The sequence below is a fragment of the Azolla caroliniana genome, unplaced genomic scaffold (assembly GCF_043228905.1).
Source record: "Azolla caroliniana isolate FFs.n. ecotype wild unplaced genomic scaffold, voAzoCaro1.0.p SCAF_18, whole genome shotgun sequence".
Classification (NCBI taxonomy): domain Eukaryota; kingdom Viridiplantae; phylum Streptophyta; class Polypodiopsida; order Salviniales; family Salviniaceae; genus Azolla; species Azolla caroliniana.
Window position 1 is genome coordinate 10,299,823 of NW_028230453.1, and position 21,753 is coordinate 10,321,575.

General features: G+C 47.3%; 2 protein-coding genes across 2 annotated transcripts; both read right to left on the reverse strand.

The window, feature by feature from the left end:
• Positions 1 to 15,507: 15,507 nt before the first annotated feature.
• Positions 15,508 to 18,061, reverse strand: LOC147852401 (long-chain-alcohol oxidase FAO4A-like). Its single transcript, XM_087334338.1, has 3 exons — positions 17,883 to 18,061; positions 17,460 to 17,645; positions 15,508 to 17,289 (listed from the first exon to the last, which is right to left on the reverse strand). The coding sequence occupies exons 1-3, from the start codon at positions 18,024 to 18,026 to the stop codon at positions 15,646 to 15,648; spliced, it is 1,974 nt and encodes a 657-aa protein (XP_087190464.1). The 5' UTR covers positions 18,027 to 18,061; the 3' UTR covers positions 15,508 to 15,645.
• A 4-nt stretch (positions 18,062 to 18,065) lies between these two features.
• LOC147852402 (uncharacterized) lies at positions 18,066 to 18,877 on the reverse strand (the record flags this gene model as incomplete). The annotated part of the gene is made up of 2 exons (XM_087333896.1): positions 18,428 to 18,877; positions 18,066 to 18,233 (listed from the first exon to the last, which is right to left on the reverse strand). Coding segments are annotated over exons 1-2 (483 nt in total), but the record flags the coding sequence as incomplete, so codon positions are not given.
• Between the last annotated feature and the right edge of the window lie 2,876 nt (positions 18,878 to 21,753).

Below are 21,753 nucleotides of genomic sequence, written 5' to 3' on the forward strand. Positions count from 1 at the left end.
GTGTAGGAGCTCTTAATGAGCCTTGAAGTACTATCAGTACTTCAGTCAGTCCTTCGAGGACTTGTATAAAAGTGTTCATGGAACACACGTATGAATATAGTCTTGTATGTTCTCTCTCACTCTCTCTATCTCTCCCGAGTATACTGCGTAAGCTCAAGCTCTCCATTAAACCTGAGTTTTCTTCCTTTTGTTCCACCTTCATACCTGCTTCCGCACTCTACTTTCTACAGATTGCGTATCGAATATCCGGCCTGGTACACACCGTTGCGTACATTAAGCTTCCGACGGCAAAGGCATATGGTATCTTCATCATCTCAGACTTCTCTGTCTTGGTCTTCGGACTTTGTTTCCAAACAGCTGGTAGTTTTCCGGAAGTGTCGACACATCCGACATGTTGAACATCTAAAGCACCTTTGTCATGTACTTCTCTTGTGATAACCATAATAATTTCTTCGTTCGGTCCCAGATTATGTGCATCCCTAGGATCTGTCTCGCCGGACCCATATCTTTCATTGAGAAGGACCGGCTCAGGGCCTTCTTCAGCATTCCGATTTGCAATACTTCATGACTCCGTTCTGGATGCTACCCATGTAGCCTTCATCATCTAGCCGACTGGTTGATATCAGGTTCAACCAAACCTCCGGAACGTGTCGTACATCTTTCCATAGCAACTTGCACCCGGTTGATGTCATCAACCACACGTCTCCTATGCTGACAATTTGGCATGCAACTTCATTTCCCATCCGGACACAACCGTGATCTCCGGCTCTATAGGATGAGAAGCACTTTCGGTTAGGGATCAGGTGGAAAGATGCTCCAGAGTCAACCACCCATGTCGTTTCGGCGCTAACAAGATGCAACTCACTCTCCTCAGTGATTAGCAGTAGTTCTTCCTCAATTGTTGCGATTGCCGACGTTCCTTTCCGATCCGAACTTCTCCAGTCCGAACCATTCTTTGAGTCGACATTGTCAGTTCCTTTCTCCTTCTAGAAGTGCTGACAATTCTTTTGGAAGTGCCCCGACTTTCCACAATAAAAGCAATTGGGCCTCCACCTTGACTTCGACTTCATCCCTGATTTGTCCTAGTTATGGGGACTCCGGTTCCGGCTTCTTCCTCGGTTATGGTCGGTTTCCGTGACCAAGGCCTTCGGATCGGTTCTGGTTTCCCGGTCCTTCTGCAGCTTCTTCATCCAGCAAGCTTGATTTTACCCTTGCTAGGGATAGGTGTTTTCCTTCCGTCCCGGCGTTGTCCAAAGTGACAACTAGTGTCTCCCAACTATCTGGGAGGGATCTGGGCAACAACAACGCGAGTATCTCGTCGTCTAGAGGTACTTCCAATGAGGTAGTCTGGTTTATCAACCCTTGGAAGGCGTTCATATGTTCCTCCATGTTGGAGCCGTCTTGGTATCAAAGTGCTTCTCTATCGCTCTCTTTGTCTCTCCTCTGCCTATACAACAAGAATGATAACAACCTTATGAACAATATTGCCCTAGTTATATTTATACTCATATAACTTTAGGGTTATTTACATATATGACCTGGAACAGTCACGTCGGAACATATACATAGACTAATTTTTGGCCGGATACCAACTGGATCCATCCAATCCGATTTCCGGATATCTTCAGGATCCATCCGATCCGGTTCTTTCCTTCGGCTCGTCTGATCTGGCTTGTCTGGTTCTCATCCGTGTCCCATCGGGAGGGACCGAATTCCCAACAAGCATGTGTCCCTCTTGCACATTACTCCTCGCTTGGACATAATTCTCCTCGACTAGGAACATTGACTGAATATCAAAGGGGGAGGATTCTATGTCGCGATAACAGCCGAACCGAGGTGCCAAGCCTCTGAGGTATACCTGCACCATTTCATCGTTTTCAATGCTGACATTGATCGACTTGAGGGCATCGCACAGCTCCTTGATTTTCAAGGTGTAGCTCCCAATCAACATGTCCCTCTGCTGACTAGTGCATAGCTCGGAACCGTATTGGCCGAGAAGATTTTCTTGAGGTTCCCCCACGCCTCCTTTGGTGTTTTTGCCTCTCGAATGCAGCCGATCATGTGGCCATGTACGCATGATGCAAGGCAGTACAACACACAACTCGCGGCTTGCTCCCAGGTTGGGTAATCGATGTGTGTTAGGTTGGGTTGTGTTTCTTGTGCTCCTTCGATGTAGCCCCAATAGCCTTGGCCAACAAGGTATTGGTGCACCTTGTACTCCCAAGATGCAAAGTTGTTTCTGTCAAGGTTCTGGGTAGGAAGAGCGCTTCCCATCTGGGTGCTCATGTTGACTCATCTCTATGATATAGATTGTGCAAAGGCTGCGACAACAGTCGGTTAGTTCTTCGTGAACGTAGGCTTTAACACAACACACGTGAATAGGTTTGGACCAAACTACCAATCGCTCTGATACCATGAAACAAAACGAGAGTGATTATGTGCAGTGGAAGAGATGTGTGTGTGTGTGTGTGTGTGTGTGTGTGTGTGTGTGAGAGAGAGAGAGAGAGTGAGTGAGTGCGTGAGTGAGAGAGTGAGAGATCTCGACGTATACAGAAAACAAGTAAAGACTATATTGTCAAACAAAAGATTACAAGAATGACCAACACTACAAATGAGGTGGGAAGGTGCTTATATAGTCACCTTCTCTCCATATTCTCTTTCTACAACCACCTCTTAACTAAAGGGAGGTGGAGACTTAACTACACTGAATATGTGTCATAGAACTATAAGATTCTATGACACACTGGTTACTACAATAGGTGGAGGGGGTGTTCACACACTAAGGTGTGTTCCCACACTAGGGAAGTTGAGTTTGATTCTGAACAGTTTGATTCTTGTGTATGTTAATTTCTGTATATGTATAAGTTCAGTTCTTTTGAATGTGAATTTTTGTGAATGTGATTCTTTTGTGTATCCTAACCCTAACCATACCTTGAAATCAAGGAGGGGAGCTTGGTGTCGCTTTATTTGCTGCTTCTCGATGTCAAAATGGGGATAAGAAGGTGTATGAAAAGGGGGATCTCAAAATTCCCTTTTCTTATATATTTTTTACAAAAACTATTTAACGTGTCCCTATATCTAGTGTAAAAGTGTCACATAAATTATGCATCATTCTATAATTATGCATCACGTAAAAACATAAAAACATAAAAACATAAAAACATACCCAAATACTTAATAATCACTTAACACATTGAATGGCACAACTCATATTGATAAGAATCCCTCCATTATTCACACATGCCCCTAAATTTGGAGACCATTCCCACACCATATCCAACTTCCACTAAATCAACATGCTCTTATTTTGTTGTTTTCCCATGAGACTACACGATGGGTGACATCCACATTGCTTATCTTATCGATTGTAATTTTACAAAAAGTAAGGTCATTGCTAAATCCCTTATTTGTTGTAATATAAAATTTAGTATTAGTATCACTTCATGAGAGAATTCATAAAAGAACATAACCGGTTTTTTTATAGTAACACTTTTATTACTAGTGGGAAACCTCAAACTGAGGTGAAAACCCACAAAGAATAAAGAGAAGTATACAAATGGAGACTAGGCACCAAAGAACTTAGAAGCACTCAAAGTAAAGAGCGTAAAGTTGTAGTGTGATGTCTCTAAGTTGTAGACAATCAAACAAAGATTGCCTGAGGGATTGCGTAAAGAAACTAACTTCATGTTATTGGTTTCAATCAAATACTTTACTATTGCATGCCATCTAAATCATCCAAAGTGCCCAAAATCTTGTACATTGTTAGATAGCATGAGTCCTGTCCAAATAGCCAAAAGTGCTTCCCGAACCTTCAACTAAGAAATCTGTGAGAAAGAGATACACTTAGTCTTTGCGCAAGCGTTGTAGTGAATGAGCAAGTCCATAATAAGTGTGGGATTGTTTCTAATCATCCACCACATCGTACAGAATGCGTCGAGGCTATCGATCAGTTTTGAATATTCGACCCAGTCGGAGCACACCGAATAGGCATCTCCATAAGAATACTCATTGCTTAATTGTAAGAGTTGAGCTCCATAAGCTTTTATGCCTGTTTTTCCACCAGGACTGTGTTTTGTGTAGGTGCCACAATGCATTTTCATGTTCTTTGAAAACTTGGGGCAGTTTGCAACAACCTTTACACTGACTGTTTTGTAATCTTATCCACTAGAATAACAATGTTGCCTTTTTGTAACATCCAGTTCTGAATCTTGTGATCTCCCTTTAGAGGCCCGACCACAATTACTAAGGAAAGTAAAGTACCAACTCTGTGACTTGATTCCATATAACTCGATGATGTGGCCCAAGACTATAACCACATGTCATGTCGTTGTAGCCGTATAGGTGACCTTGGTTATATTACCACATCTGCAATTGATTTCAATTCCTTCTTTGCTAAAAAATAAACTTTTCTATGCTCTTGTTCAGCTAGTGACTATGGGAATATAACACTCCAATGTAAGCTTTCAAGGCGTAGGGAATTCCCTGATTTTGAATTCTTGCCTCTCCATTTTATGTGGTGCAATACTTCATTTTAGTGCTTTAGAAGCTTTGAACTAAACAGACATCCTTTGTTGTGTCCGTCAAGCTTTCCAAACACTACATCCCAATGGTTAGTATCCCATGAGCCAAATGACTTGGTTCTCAAATTATCAAACATATCTTATAGCATTCTTGCCCAAGGCAATGTTTGTCCAACAAATTTTTTTGGCCGTAAATTTGCTTTCCTAGCCAACATATAATTAAGATTATTTACTCTTCTCTTGTGATAGGAGTCGTACACCTCTACGTTGTTGCTTAGAGCACCCAAAGTTTCTTATGATTTTAGAGATAATGTAGGAGTATAGGAATAGAATATATAACAAATATGTATAGACTTAATGTATTGATTCCATTCAAATGAGACAAATTGTGCGATGATGCAACAAGTAGTTGCCAACTGTTAAGAATTAGGTAGGTAATTAAGAGTTAATTAGTACCTAATTATGTGATAAAGTTAAGTGCGGAAGATTATGTGATATGTGTGTGTATATATGTGAGAGGAAGAGAGAGAGAGAGAGAGAGAGATACACTTATGAATAACACAAGATGGGGGATGAGTAAGTATATTAACTTAGCATTATCATCATCTATCATCAAATACAAAAATACCTTCAATGAGGTATATATAGGTTTCATGTGCAAGGGTGCACATGTGCTTGTTATCGGCCGGCAAGGAGTCCAAAATACGGAGTGAAGGAATTAATTAGATATGGTTGTAAATGAGCATAGTGTGGACGGACGGACTGGAAACGGTATGCCGTTCCAGATCCGGACGGATCCCGAATAGGTGCGAGAGGCACCGTTTTGTACTACGGGCCGGAAACCTATTTAAAGGCCCGGACCCCATTGTAATGACAGCGGATAATTAATAGAGCTTATGTTGTTTATACTTCTGTCTTGATTTCCGTTCTATAATTACTGTTATATCTTACGCGTGTAATTAACCGAAGCATTCTAATCGTGTAACCTATGTAAGTCGGTGTAATCGTTGAATCTTAATCCTATGCCGTAATCACCCTTTGGTGAAGTGTCTCCGTGACACCTTGTGTTAGGCCTTGTCCGGCTAGAGAATAACACAGTTTTGGCGACCACGATTCCTGCTTTCTCGCAGCGAACGACGGTAATGGATGACTAGACCAACGCACGACTTGGTTACAGACCGAGCTCGACGCCTCGCCGAACGGCAAAGACGGCGTGAGACTTTCCAGCAAGCAGCGCAGGAAATTCGCTCGGATCGTTCGTTCTCCAACGAGATCCGGAGAGTCGCGGAGGAATCTCTCCGGTTACGGCAAACTCGCGACCAGGACGACGGAAGCAGTCTAAGTAGTCTCCGGGAAACCGAACGACTCCTGGAGGCGCTGGCAAGCGGAGAAAACGAGGCAAAAGCCTTTTCAGCCTACGAATCGGATTCCGAAGGGGGATACAGCGTGCACACGAACTACCGGAGCAGCAACGATACCCCCGGCGGCCCGGAAGACGACGGGTCGGATACCGTGCCGACTCCAGAACCGGAACCGCTCAACCAGGGCTATCCGGAACCGCAAACGGAAGCCGTCAACCCACCAACACCGGAAGTGGAAGAAGCAAAGCCACCAACACCAACGAAAGAGCCGGCAAAGGTACCGGAAGAAGAGCCGGAAAAAGAACCGGAAAAAGGACCGGCAAAAGAACCGGAAGTGGAACCGGAGAAAGAACCGGAAAAATATCAACAAACGCCACTAAACCGCGGCCTAATACTGGACGACGACATGCCGTTCCAATACTCAAAGTATCGCGATGATCCGGACGCGGAAGCGCATGTTGATGACTTCGAGCAGACATGGGAAGCAAATCACACGTCCCAGCGAATGACACCGGAGGAAGAAGAACGCTCGAAGATAGCGGAATTCGGAGTCACGTTGGAGGGACCAGCGACACGATGGCGGCGGTCGCAGGACCCGGCGACCATCACAACATTTGCAGAATTAAAAGCAAAATTCTTGCATTTTTTCCACAAGGAGGTCGACCAAACGACAATGGTGGGCCTGTTTTATACGATCCGACAGGAGGCAGGGGAAAGCATTCCCCAATTCGTCATCCGTTTCCAACGAATGCATAGCCAGCTTGCCCGTGCACCCCCGGAGGAGGAATTACGGACGATATTTTTAAACGCACTCCGGGAACCGTTACGCACGGTGTGTACGGTGATCGACTTTCGAGGATGCACCATCGATCAGGTCATTGACCGGGTCAGAGAAATGGAAAAGACAAGCTCATGGCTTACGCTGGGAACACTGCAACGGGCGTTACCCACCGAGGAAGATCTCCGGTTCCGGCAGGCAATTCAATGCACAATCTGCTTGAATGCCGGACACTCGGCAGTAGAGTGCACCATGCGCACTCAGTGTGTGATTTGTCAATCCAAGAGTCATACAACGGACCGGTGCGAGTATAACCTGTTAAACCGACAAGCACCACCCGTCCGACGGATCGAGCCAAGAAGCAGCCAAGACGAAGATGAAGATCGTTGGCAAAAAATGAACCGGTACCGACCGGCACACGATGTCCGGTACGGAGACAGGCAAGAGAATGATGGCCGGTACGGGAATCGGCGTGATAACTACGACCGGTATGAGCGATCGGACCGTTATCGAGAGCCCAACAGGCGACACGAGCAATACGACAGAGACCATTCCCCTGGTTACCGAAGGCACCAGGAGGACTACGGCCGATTTTACGATCCACCACGACCGGACTACCGAAATAAACATAAGAATAATAAGAAACGTAATTTCAAGAAAGGTGGTCACCCTAGGGACCCGGAACATGGAACCCCAAGGAGCCAACCGGCACAGAACGCACCACTCGCTACGGGACCAACTCCGGCTACCAGCAATACCCGTAAAGAGTACTGCTACTACTGCAGGCAGGAAGGCCACTACAGTAACCAGTGCCCGGTAAAGAGCTACGAGAAACGACCAGCAGTTAATATGGTGGTTCCGGAAGTGACGGATGTACAGCAAGTAACCACACGGTCGAAAGGCATGGCCAAAGAGTGGGAAACACAAGAGGCCATACGAAAACAGGCAACAGAATGGGTGAAGGAAGCCAATGAAAGCAACGTCGCGGACGCGGAACGGCAAAAGGCGAATACCATAGGGAGTGCCGGCGGTAGCCACCCAGAAAACGAGACATGGCAAGCACTGCAAGAATGTCAGATCACGTTGCCGTTAGGAAGACTCTTGCAGCTCGTACCGCGATTCACAGAAGGACTAAAAACGGTCATGACAGACGGTATAGCCCCACCGGCACCAGTCCTCTTCTCGAATCCGGAGGAGGGACCGACGGTGGTGGACATTAGTAGTCCGGCGATTACAGCTATTGTCAAAGGGCACGAACTTCCCGGCACCGTAATCGATGGAGGTTCCGGGGTGAACGTAATAAGCCTCCGTACGTGTGATGCCTTGGGAATACATGAATGGGAGCCATGCCCGTTCTGGCTACGGATGGCGGATACGAGTTCGGTACGGCCGACGGGCTTAATACGGAAATTGGAAGTCACCATAGGAGGTCACACATTTCATATCTCGGCTGTAGTACTGCAGCTACAGGCGCAAGGCGCGTACCCACTGCTGCTGGGCAGACCATGGTTGAAAACAGCACACATCAAGCAAAATTGGCGAAAAAATATGATTACCTTCCGGCGCGGAAAAGCCAAGGTCCGGGTACCAACACAACCACGGACGAGCAACGGTAAGGAATGCACACCGCTGTATGCGGAATGTGTGAACATGCTTGAAGGATTGGCAGACGACGAAGAAGCCCAGTACTTGGAGGAACATCCGAAGATCGTACCACTCTTCGAGATTGACGTAGCTGAAGCCGTAGCCGCATACTTGCCGCAGCGGGACGACACCGAAGCCGAACCAGACAAAGATGCGATTCGGGAATTACGGCAAGCACAGGAAGCGTTGGAACGGGAAATGGCCGTTTCCCAACGGGTAAAAGCATCCCAGCTCAACGAAGTAAACCTAGAAAGCAAGGACGAATCAAAGCCGGTACACATCGCCAAAGAAATGAAGCCGGAAGATAAAGCGGCGATGATCAAACTTCTCACGGAGTTTCGCGACGTATTCGCCTGGTCATACGAAGACATGCGAGGGCTGGACCCTCAATTATATCAACATCAAATCCACTTAGGCAAGGACGCGAAACCAGTGGCGCAAAGACGATACCGAATGAACCCCAACTACGCCGCCAAAGTGAAGGAGGAAATCGACAAACTCCTAAGAGTGGGCTTCATCCGGCCGGTAAAGAAAGCGACGTGGCTGAGCCCCATCGTCGTCGTCCCAAAGAAGAACGGTAAAATCCGTGTGTGTGTAGATTACAGGAAACTAAATGCCGCCACAATTACGGATGCATTCCCTCTTCCGTTCACGGATGGAGTACTGGATGCCGTCGTCGGCCATGACGTTTATAGCTTTTTAGACGGCTTCAGCGGATACAATCAAATCCGAATGCACCCCGACGACCAGGAGAAGACAGCGTTCGTCACCGAATGGGGGGTGTTTGTGGCCGAAGTCATGATGTTCGGTCTAAAAACGGCACCAGCAACTTTCCAGCGAATCATCATGGAGATCTTCGGCGAATACATTCCTGCCTTCATGCAAGTTTTCCTGGATGATTTTGCAGTCTATAGCCGGGGAAAAGACCATTTGCAGCACCTACGGTTATGCCTTGAAAAGTGTAGGTTATACCGGCTAAGCTTAAACCCAGCAAAATGCATCTTTGGGGTTTCAAGTGGAATATTGCTGGGACACATTGTAAGTAAGGAGGGCATTGCGGTCGACCCGGACAAAGTAAACGCCATACTAGGGGCACCGGCACCGAAAACGGCCAAAGCACTAAGCCGATTCTTAGGACAGATCCGGTGGCACAGCCGGATGCTCCGTCACTTGGCTGACTTGGCTACACCATTACACACCGCGGTACATCGGACACCGTTCCAATGGACGGATACGGAGGATAAGGCATACAATGCCCTGAAGGTACTTTTATCGCAAGCACCCGTCGTGCAGCCTCCGGATTGGAGCAAGGAATTTCATGTGTTCGTGGACGCTTCCGACATCGCTATTGGCAGCGCCTTAATGCAACTTACGGAGCCTAAATGGTACCGGCCGGTATATTACGCCAGCCGGAAGCTGTCCCAAGCGGAAAAGAACTATTCAACGACAGAACGGGAGGCCCTGGGCATGATCTACAGTGTAACAAAGTTTCGTCATTACCTATTGGGAAGGAAGTTCTCCTTCCATGTGGATCACTCGGCGCTCCTGTACTTAGTATCCAAGGCGTCCTTGACCGGTAAGTTGGCCCGTTGGACCTTGCTGTTGCAGGAGTTCGAATTCGAGATATTCCACCGCCCCGGTATCCAGCATGCCGTAGCAGACTACCTGAGCCGGTTAGAGTCCGGAGAAGCAGGCGACGGAGTAGCGGATGAATTCCCGGACGCAGAGTTATTCCGTATCACCCCGGAAACGGCAGCAGACGACACGGTGGCATCAGAAGATAGGTGGCTGACAAACATGCACCAGTTCCTAAGCACGGGCCTGCCACCGGAGGAAATGAACCGGGACGAGAGGAAACGACTGGCGGTGCAGAGCCGCAATTTCTGTCTATTACGGGACACTCTCTACCACAAGGGAGCAGATGGAATATGGAGACGGGCAGTCCGTAGTGACGAGCAAGAAGTAATCTTACGGGCAGCACACTGTGGGGTTGCCGGAGGACACTATGCCGGGGAAGCGACGGCAAGGAAAGTATGGCAGAGCGGCTTGTGGTGGCCCACGACGTTAAAAGACGCCGTCAAGTATGCTAAGGAATGTGACCTATGCCAACGAATGGGCCAGCCTACGGAGCAAGCACGGATGCCACACCAACCGGTACTTCCACTAGAGCCATTCCAGAAGTGGGGGTTGGATTTTGTCGGACCGTTCAAGCCACCGGCAATGAGAACGGGTAATCGATATGTCATCGTGGCAACGGATTATTGCACTAAATGGGTGGAAGCTAAGGCCCTGAGAGACAACACCGCGTCATCCACAGCAAAATTCCTGTACGAAAACATTTGGTGCCGGTATGGATGTCCGATTGAATTAATCAGCGACCAAGGAGGCCACTTCCTTGGACAGGTAGTGGAAAGCTTGACAACGTTCTATGCCGTGGTCCATAAACGAAGCACACCGTACTACCCACAGGCGAACGGGTTAGCAGAGTCCACCAACAAAACGCTGCAGAACATTCTCCGCAAAATTGTCAATGAAAACCGGACGGACTGGGACACAAAGCTCCATAGTGCGCTATGGGCGTACAGAACGGCATACAAAACAAGTATCCGGACAACACCGTTCCGGTTAGCATTCGGCTTAGAAGCGGTCATGCCGGTCGAGTTTCAGGTACCAAGCTTACAGATCCAACTACGGGAACGGCTGAATGAAAAGAAGTCGGAGGAAATGCGGCTAGCAGCACTATGCGAACTGGAGGAGCAACGGCTGGCCAGCATCCTACACATGGAACTGGAGCAACGACGACGGAAAGCGTTCGTTGACCGTCACCGGAAAGGTAATGAGAAGATGTTCGAAATCGGAAAGCCGGTGCTAGTATTCCAAACGAGGATGGGCAAGATGCCGGGTAAACTTCGGTTCAGATGGACAGGCTCGTATTGGCTGACAAGGGAATATAACGGGTCCTATCAGATAGGGACACTTGCCGGTGAAGTACTAGGCAAGTGGGTGAACGGATTTCGACTAAAGCCCTATAAAGGACCGATGCCAAAGAACCCGTTTATGCAGCAAACCGGCACTATACCGGGAACCTGTCCGGGATCGGTACGGATCGATCCGGAAGAAAAAGACGACGGGGAACCCGTAGCAGAGACGAAGGAAGACACGGCAACCCGTAAGGAAAACGGTAAGGGTCCGAAGGGACCTACGGATGTGTAAGGTCACACACCGTCATTAAAAATTGAAAAAAAAAAATAAAAAATAAATAAAATAAAAAAACATTAAAAATCGAGGTATGAACGGGTGTGAAAGCAAGGAGCGAAAAGGTACGTAGTGGGCATTTAAGAGACGCCAGGCTACTTAATACTAAATTGGTACACGACGTGTGCATGCTCGAAAAAGGCGCCAAAACGCACAAAGAAGAAGCAGAACGCATGGAGACCTTTTCATTTCGCGAGCCAAGAAGCACAGAAGCACCAAGACAGTGGAAGCTGAGCAAACGCGAACCTGCACGCAGAGAACCCCCACGTTCAGAACGCTCTCTCTCTCGTCCTCACTCTCATCACCACTCTAGCTTGCCATCTTTCCTCGACCTCGAAGCAGACATGGAACCACAAACGCTGTCGGAAGCGGCCAGGAAATGGTTCAGACAACACGGACTGGAGGGGTTCTTGGCCATCATGGAAGCACCACCGCACAGAGAAGCCGACCAGGTCATCAAGGAGCTCGACAAGGAAGTCATCACCGAGGAAGCGATCCGTGCGCTAACAGGCCTTCCGGAGGGAGGAATTTTTCAGATTGATAATCCAACCTCGGAGCAACTCACCCGATATTTCGGTGAGTACTCTGTTGCCGGCAAAGGCTATCGGACGCAGGGCGGCGAAGATCCGCTATTCAGGGAGATAGCTCGAGTGCTCCATGAGTACGGTCACGTGTACCCCCGACCCCCTGTCATGCCAAAAAATCGGGCAGGGATGATCATAGCCACCTATGAAGGGGTCAAGGTGGACTGGCCGGTGTTGATTGCAGACGGTTTGTGCACGGCAATCGACATGGTACGAGGAAAGGACGGCAAGGAGGGCCGGAAGCTGTGGCACGCCGTAGCTCAATGGATAACATTGCTCGTGCCGCCGGTCGAGACCGTCCAGCCAAAGAAGCGGCCAAGAGTATCGGAAGGAAGCACCTCGAAGCCGGCGTCCAAACGACAGCAACTGCTGGCGTCGAGGGCGACGAAAGGGAAGAAACGGGTCCCAGAACCGGAGGAGGTGTCACCGGTCCGACCCGTCAAGATAACCTTACGGAGACCGGGACAGAAGGAACCGGAACCCTTGACGGCACAGACACATGCCGTGACACAGGAAGAGGAAACGGAGGAGCCAGAAGAGCACCTCCAACGACGGTCAAGAAGTAGGACCGCCAAGACAGGAGGGGAGCGGTCGTACCCGCGAGAGGCAGAAACGCCCCCAACTCAGCCTGAGCAAACCACAAGGGAAGAACCGGAACCGGTGCGTAGGGAACCGGTCTTGTCGACTTCTATAGAAGAAGTCAGTCCAACGGCTCCGGAGACGGCGAGAACCGGAACTCAACAGCCGGCGAGCCCAGCCAGAGCACACGGCGGCCAAGGAGTAGAACCAGAACGGCATATGCAGGCACTCAGGCCAGACAAGTCCACAGTGAATGAGCCGACCCGACCAGTACAGCAACAAGGCACCAGTAGCATGTGGCTACGGTGGGTAGGCGAGCAAATCGCCGGAGTGGTCGAGTATATAGAGGCGGAAGAGAGAGCGCACCAGGAACGGTTGCTCGTCACAACCGTAGATCTAGAGACGGCCCGGTCCAGAATCCGGAGCCTTGAACAAGACTTGGACAGGGTCACAAGGGAAATGGCTCAAGTGGCTTTGACAACACAAGTCCAAGCACCGGTGACTCCGGGCAATGTACAGAATAAAGCGGCAGATCAACCTGTACATAGCAATCAGACCCCGGCAACGGAAACCGTTCCGGAGAGAAATGCGGCACAAGCCCAAGAGCTTGCGGATTTAAAGGATGAGCTTGCTGCCCAAGAAGCGCTGAGGAGCCGCGAAAGAGAATTGAAGACGGCAGCGGAGGCAGAACTCAAAAAGACTGCTGAGAATCTACGCCGGGCCGAGGAGAGCTTACGGAAAGGCCACCAAGCGTACGACCGGCTCAAGGAGGAGAAGGAGAAAATGCTGCAAGAGAAGGAGAGGCTCCGGAGGAACGCCGAAACAGAAGTAGAGCGCCTGAAAGAGGAACTCCGGCAGGTAAAGGACCGGGAGGACCGGAACCATCGCCAGATCAACGGCAAGCTCAAACAAAAAACGGAGGAATTTGAGAACTTGCACCGGGAGTATAAACGGTTGCAAACGGAGCACAAGGAACGGACGGATGAGCTCCGGCAAGCAGTTGATCGGACCGCAACCGCATTCGCCAAGGAACAAGCGGAAAACAGAAGACGGTTGGAAGAGGCGGAGAAGGTTCGGACAGAGCTCCTCAGGCAACAGCAGGCGGAAAAAGAAAGAGCGGCGGAGGTACTGCAGAGGCTGCAAACGACATATCAAGGGCAGCTGACGCGCTACAGAGAGTAGGCGGAGGATACGGCAAATCTCATCAAGCAGTTGAAGGAGGAGCGACAAGTGGTGGAAAGCAGAGCGCAAATGGGAGCAAGTCGCATCCAGGATATAATGCGGGCCTGGTTGAACCAGACCAAGAGCTTGATTGACAACGGGTCCGTCAAATGGTGGACCAAGTGGGCCACGAACGCGGCGGAACTCCAATTGCTCCGGGCTGACGTAGAGAACCGGCGGAAGGAGGGAGATGATTGCTATATGCTGACTTCCGAAGACTTCACCGGCATAAGAGATGAGCTTGCCGAAGACTTTCAAGCCTTGGCAGAGGACCAATTAGAGCAAGTCCGGCAACTTGTAGCTCAGCTGGATGACGACAGGCTGGAGGCGCAGATCCAGTTTGAAAGCTACGAGAGGTCCCGGATCCGGGGAGAGAAAGAACGAGAACCAGTTACGGTCAACCTCAGTGATGAGGAACCGTTACTGGAAGGAGACCGGACCGGAAGCAGTCAAACGGAGATGCCGGAGCCAGAGAGACAAACGGAGCAGCCGGAGTCAGCGGAACAAACGGAGCAGCAGCAGCAAGCAGAGCAAGCGGAGCAGCCTCAGTCCCAACCGCAACCACAGCAGCAGCAGCAAGCACAGCCGCAGCAACCACAACCGGAAGAACAAGTGGAAATTCTTGAACAAAGTATTTTGGACAATTTGGGTGAACAATGAAGGGGCCGAGAAGGGTTCGACGTACAAGGTACTGTCCCACGGGCGTGCCATGTGTTATCGGCCGGCAAGGAGTCCAAAATACGGAGTGAAGGAATTAATTAGATATGGTTGTAAATGAGCATAGTGTGGACGGACGGACTGGAAACGGTATGCCGTTCCAGATCCGGACGGATCCCGAATAGGTGCGAGAGGCACCGTTTTGTACTACGGGCCGGAAACCTATTTAAAGGCCCGGACCCCATTGTAATGACAGCGGATAATTAATAGAGCTTATGTTGTTTATACTTCTGTCTTGATTTCCGTTCTGTAATTACTGTTATATCTTACGCGTGTAATTAACCGAAGCATTCTAATCATGTAACCTATGTAAGTCGGTGTAATCGTTGAATCTTAATCCTATGCCGTAATCACCCTTTGGTGAAGTGTCTCCGTGACACCTTGTGTTAGGCCTTGTCCGGCTAGAGAATAACAGTGCTAGGAGAATATAGGTACAACGTGTAAGTCCTATATTAAATGAGCATGGAGTGATAGATCTACAATGTATCCCACTCAAGTACAAAATCCTATTTAAGGCTTTATGGTCAACACACTAACTAGATTCTATCTAGGTAACTACTAAGTTACATGTGTTGACTAACTAACTAAACTAAGTTGAGCTTGATCTCTTAACACCAACGGTGTCTGTGTCTTTCTAATGAGAGATAATGCCTCTTCATGTGTTTCTTAGATGAGAGACCATACACATTATTATTTTTTATTTTATTATTTTCTATTTCCCCCCTAATGAAATTATAAAAGACATCATGTTCTCTTGCCTTCTACTTCGTTAATACTTTGACAAGGTTAGTATTTAAAAACAAAAGTGACTTAGATTATAATTGTACAATTCACAAATTTTGAAGATGTACTTAAAAAGGCAAGAGTAGGACACATTGGTGTGTTCATCTCCTCTTCAAATTTATCATATAGAATGGATTCTTAAGCACAAAATCCCAATTATTGCTTTGTGGCATGCATTCATTTAGTGAGCGAAATGTGTTTATTTACAACCGGGAGCTTTGTCGAGGTCGATTGTGGGTTTTGTTAACGAGAAATCGAAGAATGGATTGTGATGTACAATATGCGATCGATTGGGCTGTGACCATGGGGTTCACCCCAGTTGCTGAGGGGAAAACACTGGTGTCTGCAATGAAAAGGCCCTCGACTTCCCAAGTCTCTCCGGTGGGGTCCACAACAGAATTCGATGGGGACACCCCCATCCGGCACGTGCCCATTTGGTGTGCAGATCCCAAGGGCGAGTTGGAATTGCGGAGAGACGAGGATCGGACATAAGTCAAAAAGTCTTCGAATTGTGTGGAGCTGGAATTGGAATGAGGGCGGGATAAGTCCAAGTGTGCGGCCCCATCCACATTAGACGTGCCTATAAGTGAGGCGCCCGAGGCTGCCAGCACTCGGAGCCCATTGCAGGCCGCCTCTAGACAATGCGATCGATCCACATCCGTCAATTTGTAGTCAATGGAGAGGCGATCCTCGTCGTCCTGGGTCACACTGCCAGAGGTGGTGTCGCGAGTGAGGGCGACGAGGTGAGCGGTTTTAGAGAAGCGTAGCATGGTGAGCTTGCTGTCCATAGCCCCACGCCACGGCATGAATGCGGCGAAGCCCCCCGGGTGGAGGGATGGAACCATGAGGAGCGCACCGTAGCCGGAGGTGTCCCAATTCGCGGCGTGGACCGAGAAGGATGTCATGATGCCGCCCTCGTACGGCTTCACATGGGATGGGGCGTCCGGGAAGTAACCCCACACGGACAGCACCGGATGTATGTGCAGGTTCTTGCCGATATGCTTGTTCCTTAGTCCACTCCTCCGGAGAAGCACCGGTGTCCACAGAGCTCCAGCCGCCATCACCACAACTCCTGCGCTGATCTCCAACTCTACCTGCCCATTCCAACCGCTACCGCTACCGCTACCACCGCTCGATCTTGATCTTGCTATAACCCCAGCCACACCTCTGCGCCCATTCCCATGCCCATGCCCATGCTGCTGTAGGATCACCTGCCTGGCTTCACAGGACGTGAGTATGACGGCCCCGGCTTTGACAGCATCAGGAAGCCATGTCCGGCCCGCGGCTTTCTTAGTGCCTGATTTGCAGCCCATCCCACACCATCCACAATGGTGCTCCGCTGCCGAGTTCCTGGGCACGTTCCCAACGTGCATACCCATTGCCTCGCATCCTTTCCGAAGCATCGCATTCCCGAGGCTTTCATGAGGCTTCGCCGCTTCTTGCTGCACGCCCATCCTCTCACATACCCTCTCCATTACCTCTTCGTATTCACTGCCCTCCTCGAACATTTCCAATCCGAATTCGGTCGCCCACTCCTTCCTCACATGCGCCGGTGTCTTGAATGATGCCGACCAATTCACGGTAGTCCCGCCACCCAAGTTGGACCCAGCGAATAGCATCGCACTGCCATTCTTTGTGATTAAGTAGGATCCGTGCTCGTACATGTCTGTGGAGCGCCCTTCCAGCAGATGGAGCTCTGTCCGAGGAAAATGTCGACCTTTCTCTAGCACCACCACCTTGTAGCCCGCTTCCGCTATTTGTGCTGCCACCACTGATCCTCCCGCGCCCGATCCAACAATTACAGCATCGGCATCAATCTTGATCTTCATCGAATTCTTTGCCACCGTCTGCAACCAATCAAGCCTTGGCATCATCACATATATATATATATATATATACTTAATCATTCATAATTCTATCCCATTCATCCCCCCCATGATTAAAAACAAAGACCTGATCTAATTTAATCTAATCTAATCCTCCTTAAGAAATCCAGTTCTCATTATCATGTGCTTACTGTTGTTGTGACTCCCAGCTTCTGTAATTGTGCAGTGATCTGTCCAGGGTTGTGATTGCAGCAATCCACGATCCTGCTCTCGAGGACAATATCGCATTCATCACGGCCATGTGCCATAGCAGCTGGATCTGGACCAGGGTAATTGATTGCCTTCCACAAAATCGGATTGGTGCCATCAACCCCAACCTAATATATATATATATATTATATAATATTCATGACAATCCACCGTGAGACCTCATTGAACTAAACTAATTATTTTACCAATATGGACCAACACGCAGGCAGGCGGACAGATATCTCATTCAATAGATAATCAATGAGAAGGAGGCTCAAAAGTAATATGAGAATTGTTAGGACTCGGGCTATTATTATTGTTATTATTATTATTGGTGGTGGTGTGAGTAGAAAGTTGTGTGAAACCTTGGAGTAGAACTCTCGTAAAATGAATAATTTGAAGAGCTGAAACACGAGCCTCATGGACAGCATGGGTGATCCAGACGCCCAAGAAACCAAAATCTTCTCCCTGGTTGCTAAAGGGAGGGAAGGGAAGGACTTGATGGTCATCAACCCAAAAAGAGGATTATGAGGCGAGGATGTGGCCGAAGAAGAAGAAGAAGAAGAAGAAGAAGAAGAAGGATGGGTGAAGGGGAGGAGGAGAGCATGGCGGCCACAGAGCAGAAGGGTGCCGAGCCTGGTGGAAAGGAGCCAGAGAAGGCGTCTCACATGGATAAGATCTGATGGGCGAAGATATGTGCTCATCTTGGAAGCAACCTATCCATGAATAAATAAAATAAATAAACATACTTCATTAATTAATGAGCATTAGTAAGCATTTGAATTTTGATCAAATATCAAAAGCAATGGATGATCAGTAAGAATATGAGCTGCATATATACATATACATATACATATACATACATACATACACTTTTACTTGCTTCAGCATTACCTGCTTACATACCTACCTCTTCCGGGAAGCCATCAGGGGTCGCAGAAAGAGCAAAGAAAGCTGAAAGGATTTCTTGCTCCTCCTCGTCTTCGTTTTCTTCATTGCTTTTAGTATTAATTCCTAGCCGACGACGATGAGAAGGAGCGGCGGCAGCGTTCTCACTCTTATCATTATGGATGGTGATTAAAGGCGGCGGTGGTGATACAAGAGAAGGTACGAGAGTGTCGCAGATGGCACGGAGGGCCTGCATGCCACCATCATCCTCTGACAAACTCTTGGGATTGGGATTGGGATTGGGATGAGGCGATGGAGGAGGAGGAGGCGCTGCCATAGCTGCTGTGGCCACGCGCGACTACCTACTTACTCTACACAAAGAAGAAGCAAATTAACCGACAAACACGAAATGAAATGACTTGGTAATTCAATCATAATCATAAATGAATGAATAAATCCTCTTGAAAATGGAAGAGATGCGTGTGTGTCTCTCTGATATCTTAAAGAAAGAAAGAAAGAAAGAAAGAAAGAGATGCAATGATAGGATGCACATCTGCTCATGACAAAAAAAGAAGAAGAGACGTACCCGTTAATCCTTGACTATCATCAATCATAAATGGACGGCTGACTATGATGGCATGGATTTTGGACAACATAAGGAGAACTTTCGAGAAATGTGCATTCTGCAGAGCCCTAAAGCCACAAAAGACATTGAACCCTTGACAATCGGGATAAAGTTATCCTTAGTCCTACTTGGTCTCGTGATGTGGAAAGTGTAAAGGTAGAGAGCATGACCCAAGAATCAGGTTCTACCATAAGTGAAGTTGGAACTCTCACAAAGTGATGGTTGCGCCAAAATCCTCGAAATGAAAAAGTAAAGCCAAATTAAATTTTAGCCAAATGGGAAAGGTTAACCATTTTTTAGAAAGGGTAAAAGGTAACAATCTTGATAATAGTCAAAACAAAAGGATGAAGTATAATTCCTTCTTGGGTAGCGAAATATATGAACTAAATACAAAAAGGGCACTGTATTTTTAGGAAAAAAGAGAAATACTCCCTAACCAAGGATTGAAGAAAGTTTTTAATCCCTACCAGAATTTTTTTTCCTAATCCTCGATACCGTAGCCGGATTTTTAAATTTTCAACTGGCCAATTTTCTGTGTTCATGTCATTTGGAACTTCTTGAAATAAAATAAACAAACATCAAATACCAAGAATTTTACGTCGCTTGATTGATGTCGGTGAGAACGCTATATGTATATGTGCATAAGCATGTGTACGTAACATAGAGAAATGCAAATGGCACTAAGGATACAAAAATCAGAGTAGCTCAAAAAACATTTCACATTTGAAATGTTTTCTTAGAGGAAACTAACATCTATAATTTAATAATGGTTTGTATATGGAGGGAGGGGTTTGTATTCCAAGACCAAGCCTATGATTTAAAAATCAAGAAGGAATTGGGACTAGAATATTGATCAAGGGTCCCAACTTCAATAGATGGCCTAGTTGTGATGGAGAGAATGACATGAAGAAATACGACATTTCAACAATATAATGTAGAGAGTTTTAAATGAGATGGACATACCAACTGTTTTGATACAATCATGTCATTGCTTTGACACATTGACATGGAAATTTTGTCAATGAGTAATTAATCAAATCCCCCATCTTGGGGTACGGATTTGAGCTCTCTACCCATCGAGTTGACGGAAGGCTAATAGCATACATAGCGCCAAAAACATAAAGATGTTACTTCTTGACAGGGGGAATCAAAAAGGAAGAAGACAACGCAATAGAAAAGCCATCACTCTTGTCTCTCTTTTTTCCTGTGTAATATCATTTTCATATTTACTCATTTGGTAGTTATCGAATTTTGTATACAGATAATGTAGGATGGATCCTACAAAAGGCAACGAGGGTGTGTTCAGAATCAAACTCAACTTAACCACCCAGTGAATACACCACCTTAAGAATAGTTAAGTGTGTGAACACACACCAGTTTATAACAATAACTAATGTGTCATAGAATATAACTTCTATGACACATAGTTAAAGAGTTAGTTAAGGTTTCTCTCTTTCTTGAGAGGGCCGTTTTAGTGAGAGAATGTAGAGAGAGGGTGACCTAATAAGAACCCTCCTCTCTCACCTTGTAACTGTTGGTTGTCGTTCATCTTCTTGTGAATATACAGTTTTTGTTTCATATCTTGTGTCTCTTCTCTCTTACTCTTACTCTTACTCTTACACACTCACACCTCTAACCTATTTACATGGTATCAAAGCGATTTGGTAGCTCCATCTAAGCCCATCCATGTGTGTTGTGTCTCACGTTGATGTTCATGAAGAACCAACTCATCGCTATCGTAGAATCACTATGTAGCTCGCACCTAAGAAAGAAGAAGAATAAGAAGAAAAAAAACATTTCGACCATCATGAATACTCAAATGGGCAGCTCTCTTCCTAGTGAAAAGTTGGACTAAAACAACCTTGCATCTTGGGAATACAAGATGCACTAATACCTTGTCAGCCAAGGCTATTGGAGCTACGTCGAAGGAGCACAAGAAATGAAACCCAGACCAACCGACGCTGACTACTCAACATGGGAGCAAGCAACGAGTCACATAATCTATTGCTTGGTGAGATGTGTACATGACCACATGCTCGGCTACATTTGGGAAGCCAAGACGCCGAAAGAAGCTTGGGGGAATCTCAAGAAGTTCTTTGCGGCCAACCACACCAAAGCTTCAACTTCACCAAGAGATGAACAATGTCCAACAAAAGGACACGTCAATCACAAGCTACACCTTGAAGATCAAGGAGCTATGTGACTCACTCGGCTCAATCAATGTCAATGTCAATGAGGATGAAATAGAACAAATATGCCTCGGTGGCCTCGCACCATGGTTCGGCACCATGTGAACCGCATCCCTAGCAAGGGAGAATCCTCCTTCCTTCTTCGACCTTCCATCAATGTTGATCGTCGAAGAAAACCGTATCCGAACAAGGCGCACTGCCTTAGAAGGTCATATGCTCTACACACACTCGGACGGTGGTAGAGGATGAGGTCGGGCAAGAAGAGGTTGACTTGGCCAAGGACAAAGGAGACGAGGTCAGACCCATGAAGGCAATTCCCACTTTCGAAAAGACAATGGAAACACCCGAAGAACGTTCGGAACAAGGGGGAGCTTTTGTTAATAATTTGGTAATTAACTAAGGGTTAATTAGTATCTAATTATGTGAGTAGTTAATCACGTATGTGATTAAGAAACGGATGACTATGTGATATGTGTGTGTATGTGTATAGGAGTAAGGAAGTTAAATGAGAGATAGAGAGGAAATACATTTATG